At 39.0% G+C, this 9,690-nt stretch overlaps 1 protein-coding gene across 1 annotated transcript; it reads right to left on the reverse strand.

Annotated features, from left to right (window-relative positions):
• Window positions 1–3,957: 3,957 nt before the first annotated feature.
• On the reverse strand, window positions 3,958–5,009 carry LOC139126619 (paraneoplastic antigen Ma1 homolog). Its single transcript, XM_070692674.1, has 2 exons — window positions 4,964–5,009; window positions 3,958–4,466 (listed from the first exon to the last, which is right to left on the reverse strand). Exons 1-2 carry the CDS (start codon window positions 5,007–5,009, stop codon window positions 3,958–3,960), a joined length of 555 nt encoding a protein of 184 aa, XP_070548775.1.
• Window positions 5,010–9,690: the final 4,681 nt, after the last annotated feature.

Here is a 9,690-nt window from a genome sequence, read left to right on the forward strand (position 1 = left end):
CTATCAGTAAGTCAGAGCGAGGTACTATGTATATAAAATTTTGCAGCTCTATCAGTAAGTCAGAACGAGGTACTAGGTATATAAAATTTTGCAGCTCTATCAGTAAGTCAGAACGAGGTTCTATGTATATAAAATTTTGCAGCTCTATCAGTAAGTCAGAACGAGGTTCTATGTATATAAAATTTTGCAGCTCTATCAGTAAGTCAGAACGAGGTCCAGCTGTATCAGTAAGTCAGAACGAGGTCCAGCTGTAGCATTAAGTCCGAACGAGGTTCGATATATATAAAATTTTGCAGCTCTATCAGTAAGTAAGAACGACGTCCTATGTATATAAAATTTTTCGCGGCGAGGCTCGATGTAATTTTCGAACCTTGTCCAGGCTCTATAGTCTATGTATGTATGTATGTATGTATGTACGTATGTATGTATGTATATATATATATATATATATATATATATATATATATATATATATATATATATATATATATATATATATATATATATATAATTCGTCTCTCTATATACATTTTCCATCTCTTCTATCTCTAAAAGCAGCTTGATTGTGTAAATTAATTTTTTTACATTTGGCGCCTCGTAGTGCTGAGCTGAGTAAGTTTCTAACATACAGAACCTCGTTCTGATACAGCGATACTTCATCAGAACGAGGCTGTATATATAAGATTTTGCAGCGCTGTCAGATACTGTAACGTCAGCAGCTGCCTCGAAAACGAGGCTAAATGTAAAATCTTCGAGCTGTATCAAAGTCCGATGTATGTATGTATGTATGTATGATGTATGTATGTATGTATGTATGTATGTATGTATGTATGTATGTATGTATGTATGTATGTATGTATGTATGTATGTATGTGTAGTGTGTGTGTTTATGCATGTTTGTGCGAAATTATGTGTGTACGTGTATACGTATGATGTATGTATGAACGTGTGTATGTATTGTACATGTCTGAATGAATACACTCTATGCGTACGCGTATGATTATATATATATATATATATATATATATATTATATATACTTATATTTATATATAATTTATATATAATTCCTCTCTATATATACATTTTCCACCTTTTCTATATCTAAAAAAAGCTTGATTGTGTAAATTAATTTCTTTACATTTGGCGCCTCATAATTCTATTTCTACTCTCTGTGTTAATTACAAAAAACTAAGCAATTTTCTATTTTCGGTTGTAATAAAGCTCAGTGATTAGCATGTTATCGGTAACTATGGTTTGTGTGACTAGGTTGCTGCGTTACAATGGATTCAAACAATATTTGAGGTAAGAGTGATATTAATAGAAAATGAAGCAACTGATAATGACGTTGTTAAATTTTTTGTTGTTTTGTTGATGATGGATATGATGATATAGATGACGATGATGATGATGATTTTGAGGATGATGATGATAGAGGATACGTTGCAAAATATACATTTTATCGCCAGTTTTAATTAGCAAAGCAGTATGCTTATACATTTTGACAATTTTATTAAGAATATGCACGGAAACCTTCACTCAATTATCATCAGAGCGAAGCCTTGTCACAATATTCTTTCTCACACAGGTCTTTGGAAGTGATCAAAATAAAGTGACAGTATTTGGAGAAAGTTCTGTATCGATCAGCTCAGAATTTCTTCTGTTATCACCACTGACGGATGGACTTTTCCACAGAGTAATTTGCAGGTAATTATGAAATTACAAACAATCGATTGCGCTTGCAATAAACATTCAGCTTCCCTGGGGCATCCGTTCAAACTGGTAGATACCAAGGGGACATATAAAAGCTGTCTTCTCCTTGTCTTCCTCCGCCATGGGTATCTGATAATAACCTGATTTCAAGTCCAGCACATCAAACCATGTACACCCGTTTAGGCAAACCAGTGCTTTCTGTATCTTAGGTACCGTGTACTGATCGGGTATTGTCCTCGTGTTTAGAGTTCGATAGTCAATGCACATACGTATCGCCCCCGCTTTTTTTCTCACAAGCACAATAGGTGAAGCATATGGGCTCTTTGACTCCTTTATTATACCGGCATCTAACAATTCCTGGATGTGTCGCTTCGTATCGTAGAAGTCCGCCGGTGCAATTCTCCGTGACCTCTCTTGAAAAGGGGTCGGGTCACTCAGGGGAATGCGATGTTCAATGGCCGACGTATGTCCCACATCCCAATTGTGTTGCGAAAACATATGCCGTCGTTGCTTAACTTCTCATTGATTCTGACCTTGTCCTCATAACTAAGCGGGGAGTCACCAAAGTCAACAATGAAATCCGCTTCATTTTCCTTCTTGTCAGCACTGTCCTGTGCTGTCACTTTCGGTTGGTAACTGCCGCACTCAGTATTCCCCTCAGAGCCCTTTTGTTCTGGTTCAGGCATAAGTTCACTTGGTTGTATGGGCCGCACCCATTCTGGTAAGACTAAGTCCGCAACAACACATCTTGGCATGATGGTTATGTTATGTCTGGTATCATTATGCACTAATGACTTTCACTCGTTGGGTTCTCCTGGCAAGAGGGTGATGACACTGCTCTTTATTATCAATCCTCCTGGGTGTGGTGATTGGATGGGTTTTCCACCAACACAGTAGTTTCTGGCAATCCAATTATTCCTCTTCCTATACATGTCAATGGCATTGTTCTTCCACTCGGTATAGTAACGGGTCTCCTCCCTGCTAGCCTGACAGGGCTGATCCGTCCATCATGGCCACACTTGTCAAAGGCATCTATCCTCTTGTATGCTTCAGTGAAGAGCGCTGCAATCGGCAATTTCTTCAGGTAATGCTTTCCCGCTATTTCTTTACATCTATGGGCCATATTACGAAATATACTAGTGTTGGTACCACAAATCACTGGTATGTCTCCACTTTGGTCACGGTGTAGGGTAACTAAAGCAAGTGTTTCACAAGTCTCCTCCACTCCAGCTACTTCCTTAGGGAACCGAATAGATACTGTAATATACCCATAGTACGGAACCACTTGATCATCTGCACCACATACTACCAAGTCTTCAATTGGCTTGAGGCGGCAGTGAGACAGGTGTCAGTCATAAAACGAGCGCAAAATGAGGGTGACTTGGGAACCACTGTCGAGTAAACACTGGCAACTGATTCCATCGACAAACACTTCTGTAGTCATACTATCGCCTACCAGCCCTTCGGGTAGTGGTTTGTTGGCTACGGAATGTTCGTTAACTTGTGCAATGTTGTCAATTTTATCTTTCCTTTCTTCGTGTATATTACTGGGGCTACTCTCTTCTTGGACATCCACCAGCCCCTCTACTGTTGGTGTCCTCGGTAGTTTCCCTTCGACTCAAAAAATGCTTGTGCGAACTTCTGCTTGACCAGCTGTAGGTCTGGATTATCCTTTCTGAAACATTTCTTCTCCGTATGTCCGTCCAAACCACAATTAAAGCAAAAGTTCAATTTCTTGAACATATCAGTTCCCGCTGGGTTAGTACTCGACTCTGTTGCTGATGTCGATGTTTCTGGTGTTGAGGTGGAGGCTGGTGTCGATACTCGGGACTGGTTCTGCTCTCTCCTCCTGCGATTTGCTGGCGTGGTCGTTGTTGACTAGTTGTCATCGACCAGGTGTTACTCGAGGCTTGCTGTGTGGGTGGCTGGTTGTCATTTCCCTTCATCATCTGATTCACTACCGGCTGCACTACTTGCTGTATATCCGACTTATCCAATGATTTCTTTACCACTGGTGCCGATGTTGCGGTTGCTTCAAAACTATCACAGATAGCGGTGTAATTGTACTGGCACTCGGCGTTGTCCCCTTATGGGCTCTGTTCTTAGCTTTCTCTTCTTGACGTGCTTCCTCCTTCCTTACCATCTGCATTAACTCGATGTAACCTGGCGGTTGGTTGAGCTTCGTGTCGAGTTGCAGACGATGACAAGTGGCTTTCATTGTACAACACTCCATCGGTGAACTGTTTCAGGCGAAGGTAATCGGCCTCATACTCTTTGACACTGCCTTGCGTATTGCTCGTTGCAACAGAGTCTGTAATTCCTGCACGTACTGAGAATGTGACCATTCGGGTTTCTGATAACACGACTGAAATGCCTTCAAAGACTCGGCAGGGGTAAGTCTTGTGCCATACGAACCCTCAAGGGCATCAAGGTAATCACGTACTGTCAAATTGGGTGCTGGGGTCAATGACCTAATAGTGTTCATAGCAGGTCCGGCTAAACTTTCAGCAATACGTTTCTTCTTTTCTGCGTCTGATACATTCCACTCTTTGATCATTTGTTCTGCTTGCTCTGCCCAACTTTCATAGTCGTCTTCGTTTACTGGTACTGGCAGCCTACCGGAGAAAACTCTCAGTTTTTGATACCACCCAGACTCATTTGTCCTTGGTTGCAGATTAGTCACAAGTTTCTCCATCATATCCATCCAAGCAGCATCAGGACCATCTTTCTCTCGGCTGGTAAGGCGTACTATTCCTGGGAGGGGTAGGCAATGAAACATATTCTGCTGGTTCTCTGTCCCTTACGTCATCGTAGCCGTCGTAATCCAGCCAATTGTGCTGGGGTCAACGGTAGTGGAGTCTTGATTGCCATCCGCCAATCACCCAAATCCTCCTTTATAGGTTCGGTCCCTCCCTCATCCAGCGGTAAGTTGCTCCATCGCTGCCGGCCATATGCAGGGAAGCCTCCTCTCTGACATTGACCGAATGGGGGAACCTTAGCATTTTAAAAAACTGAGGCAACAGGAGTAAACATCCCAACACTAGTGTCGGCTCCACTCTTTTCATATGCCAAGAATCAGCCCATTCCCTCTTTGTGGCTGAGTGGCAAATCACACCTATTCCCCCTTCACATCAATATTTCTGTCAAGTCGGCATCTTTATATTCTCTGGTAATAAACTGCAATAAATCACTAACATCATTAATAGTTGCATGGGAAACCCAGAAAACTAATCCATGTCTAAGATCAATACCATTCTTATCATATACTTCAACTGCTTTTCTCTCAAGCTCATCCATTTTTCGTCAACCAAAACAAAATAACAATGCAATGCAATACTGATATCAACGGGGTTGGTCTTTTGTAATCTATACTCTTAACTGTTAAAAACACTACTGCAACATTAACTGTACGATAAATTACTCATTCAATCCAATATCATCCTGGACAAGCGCCCAATTTTGTAACCGGGTAATTAAACTGACCTTGAATGTAGCCAGTCAATTAAACCCGACCAAGGTTCATATCACACAATAAACAAACCAGGAAAGAATGATTATCGTACGTACAATTTGCGTTGCAGTTTATATTAAGGTTTATTTCACTACAGCTAAAATCTCTCTACTACTAATGATAATAATAATAAAAGAATAAAAACACTGGTCTACAATGATTAAAACTAATAACAGTATTACTGGAAAATAATTTCCAGGCGCAAATCTAAAGTTCATCCACCATAATGAAGTTCCAGATAATTCTAAAATGGCTGTTGTCTAGGTTCATTCACTTAGCTATTGTTTATATGGCTTTACAATGGCTTCTCCTTGAGTTGTAGGTCAATGTCCGTCCTGTTGCTATGACGATGACAGTCTATCCAATAGGAAACTACGTTACACACACAGAGTCCTTCCAGACGCTCATCCCTGGGGATTTGATTATTCCAACCCTTGTAGCAATAGTCGAGTTGATGATTGATACGATCCAGGCACTCCTTGCTGGCTCCTCAATCCGGCCACACAATAGGAACACATGCAGTGTATCAGTAATTCATTAACTGGATCTCCTCTGTAAGCACAGTCATGTAAAAGACCAATGGCAGTTATGCAAGCGTTTCCTTCTGTTTACACAATCTCATTCAGGATGAGACTAAGTCAACATGATAGCAAATACACTGTAAAAAAATCCATGAAACAAAGAACTAAAATCACAGAAAATTTCCTTCCAAATCAGAAAATCCAAATTTCAACATGTTAAATAAAACTTCACTACTATCATAAAGTACTACTAGAATCAAACTAACTACAGAATAACAACTTAGAAACTTTTCCACACGTTAATTGGGAAACACATGGCTCTCCACGTTTCAGCTTGAGGGATGCGTCTCACACTTTGAAACTTTTAAAAGTTCATTGCTTTCAATACCAAAGTATTCAAATACACATACCTGTAAGCACAGTCATGTAAAAGACCAACCACGTTGTCTGGGAATTTTTTCTTGGTAGTAAAACGGATAATAATTCCTAAACGTACGTCCACACCAAAGTACTGTCTTCAAGCAGTGAAAATCAGTAGAGCATTGCAATGCATTGTGGGTGAAAACGCTATCAATGAAATTCCACACATGTGTCATCACACTCAGACAACACGCAGCAGATCTAATCACATGACTTACAATCGTAACAGGGGTTACATATATATATATATATATATATATATATATATATATATATATATATATATATATATATGTATACTGAATTATTCAATTTATATTCCACCTTTTGTTTTACCTTTGTTTCACACAGGAGGGGGGGTCACCTTGTTTTGAAAAGTTGGAATGTGGGGTCACCCTGTTTTCGAAAGTTGGAATAGGGGGGGGGGGTTCAGCTACTTTTTGACGTCGACAAAAAATAATCCACCGTCCCCCTAGGCCGAAGAAACTGACCAGTCCCTAATACAACGGTTGTGTTTACGAGAATTAGTAAAGATCAGACACTCAAAACAGGAGTAAATCAGCGACGCTCAACCGACAGAGTATATGAGATTCATGGAAGATGGCATGGTGGTCGCAAGAGATCTCTTTCTACCTCCATGCCATTTTCAATGAATCTCATATACTCTATCGGCTGAGTGTCGCTGATTGACTGGTGAATTGGAATGTCTGATCATTTTTCATTCTCGTAAACACAACCAAGCACCCTGCTCGTGTACCGCCATTCTCCTTGCGTCGAATGCCCAGAGAAAGCCCAAGACCAAGAATTGCTGTCTTGTTACACAAATTTGCCTTCATCCATCATAATGCATGGGTTTATTGCACCAAAATTTCCAAATAAAATTTTTGTCTTTATTCTCTTAACTCTGTAGACCGCAAAGTAGGTTGCACAGCCGACTGCAGTGACCTGCAGTGAACGAGCACTGTGTGGTCGACGCCTAACGCATGTCCTTTCGTTCTATGAACAGGCCCAGATCAGTGGTGATCTCTCCTGATAGCAATACCACGGTCATTGTTGTCGCTAGCACAAAATAAACCGGAAAGTTCAAATGCACTTGAATAGCATAAGCGCTAGCACTATGCGTGTATTAGCTTTAGTCTTGCCAGGGTCTAGCCGCGAAAAAGGCAGCTCACGGACGGCGGACGGCCGGGCTGTGCGCGGTCTTTTTCTTAACGTGTTGCTGTGAAGCAGCAGCTGCTACAGGCCAGCGCTGCAAAGAAAACCGGTCAGAAAAGCCAGCGCATTGCATATGGGCTACAATAACTGCACCTAGCCTTGGCCATTCTTAGCCCTGCCATGGTACCTTCTTAGCTCCATGGCAATGCATACGATACTGTGTTTTCCCAGCGCGACGCGAGAGGCCTACCGCCTCCCGTCCAGCACCTTCAACGCCGGGAACGCACAGCATCGTTTTGCGGCTGTATCAGTCAGCCAGAACAAGTTCCTATATATATAATATATAATTTTGCGGCTGTATCAGTAAGTTAGAGCGAGGTCCTATGTACATAAAATTTTGCAGCTCTATCAGTAAGTCAGAGCGGCGTACTATGTATATACAATTTTGCAGCTCTATCAGTAAGTCAGAGCGAGGTACATGTATATACAATTTTGCAGCTCTATCAGTAAGTCAGAACGAGGTACTAGGTATATAAAATTTTGCAGCTCTATCAGTAAGTCAGAACGAGCGTTCTATGTATATAAAATTTTGCAGCTCTATCAGTAAGTCAGAACGAGGTTCTATGTTATAAAATTTTGCAGCTCTATCAGTAAGTCAGAACAAGGTTCTATGTATATAAAATTTTGCTGCTCTATCAGTAAGTCAGAACGAGGTACAATGTATATAAATTTTGCAGCTCTATCAGTAAGTCAGAGCGAGGTACAATGTATATACAATTTTGCAGCTCTATCAGTAAGTCAGAACGAGGTACTAGGTATATAAAATTTTGCAGCTCTATCAGTAAGTCAGAACGAGGTTCTATGTATATAAAATTTTGCAGCTCTATCAGTAAGTCAGAACAAGGTTCTATGTATATAAAATTTTGCTGCTCTATCAGTAAGTCAGAACGAGGTCCAGCTGTATCAGTAAGTCAGAACGAGGTCCAGCTGTAGCATTAAGTCCGAACGAGGTTCGATATATATAAAATTTTGCAGCTCTATCAGTAAGTAAGAACGACGTCCTATGTATATAAAATTTTTCGCGGCGAGGCTCGATGTAATTTTCGAACCTTGTCCAGGCTCTATAGTCTATGTATGTATGTATGTACGTATGTACGTATGTATGTATGTATATACTATATAAAATATATATATATATATATATATATATATATTATATATATATATATATATATATATATATATATAATTCGTCTCTCTATATACATTTTCCATCTCTTCTATCTCTAAAAGCAGCTTGATTGTGTAAATTAATTTTTTTACATTTGGCGCCTCGTAGTGCTGAGCTGAGTAAGTTTCTAACATACAGAACCTCGTTCTGATACAGCGATACTTCATCAGAACGAGGCTGTATATATAAGATTTTGCAGCGCTGTCAGATACTGTAAACGTCAGCAGCTGCCTCGAAAACGAGGCTAAATGTAAAATCTTCGAGCTGTATCAAAGTCCGATGTATGTATGTATGTATGTATGTATGTATGTATGTATGTATGTATGTATGTATGTATGTATGTATGTATGTATGTATGTATGTATGTATGTATGTATGTATCTATGTGTAGTGTGTGTGTTTATGCATGTTTGTGCGAAATAATGTGTGTACGTGTATACGTATGATGTATGTATGAACGTATGTATGTATTGTACATGTCTGAATGAATACACTCTATGCGTACGCGTATGATTATATATATATATATATATATATATATATATATATATATATATATATATATATATATATATATATATATATATATATATATATTTATATTATATATACTTATATTTATATATAATTTATATATAATTCCTCTCTATATATACATTTTCCACCTTTTCTATATCTAAAAAAGCTTGATTGTGTAAATTAATTTCTTTACATTTGGCGCCTCATAATTCTATTTCTACTTTTCTGTGTTAATTACAAAAACTAAGCAATTTTCTATTTTCGGTTGTAATAAAGCTCAGTTGATTAGCATGTTATCGGTAACTATGGTTTGTGTGACTAGGTTGCTGCGTTACAATGGATTCAAACAAAATATTGAGGTAAGAGTGATATTAATAGAAAATGAAGCAACTGATAATGACGTTGTTAAATTTTTTGTTGTTTTGTTGATGATGTATATGATGATATAGATGACGATGATGATGATGATTTTGAGGATGATGATGATAGAGGATACGTTGCAAAATATACATTTTATCGCCAGTTTTAATTAGCAAAGCCGTATGCTTATACATTTTTGACAATTTTATTAAGAATATGCACGGAAACCTTCACTCAATTATCATCAGAGCGAAGCCTTGT

This window comes from Ptychodera flava, unplaced genomic scaffold (assembly GCF_041260155.1).
Source record: "Ptychodera flava strain L36383 unplaced genomic scaffold, AS_Pfla_20210202 Scaffold_108__1_contigs__length_254589_pilon, whole genome shotgun sequence".
Taxonomy (NCBI): domain Eukaryota; kingdom Metazoa; phylum Hemichordata; class Enteropneusta; family Ptychoderidae; genus Ptychodera; species Ptychodera flava.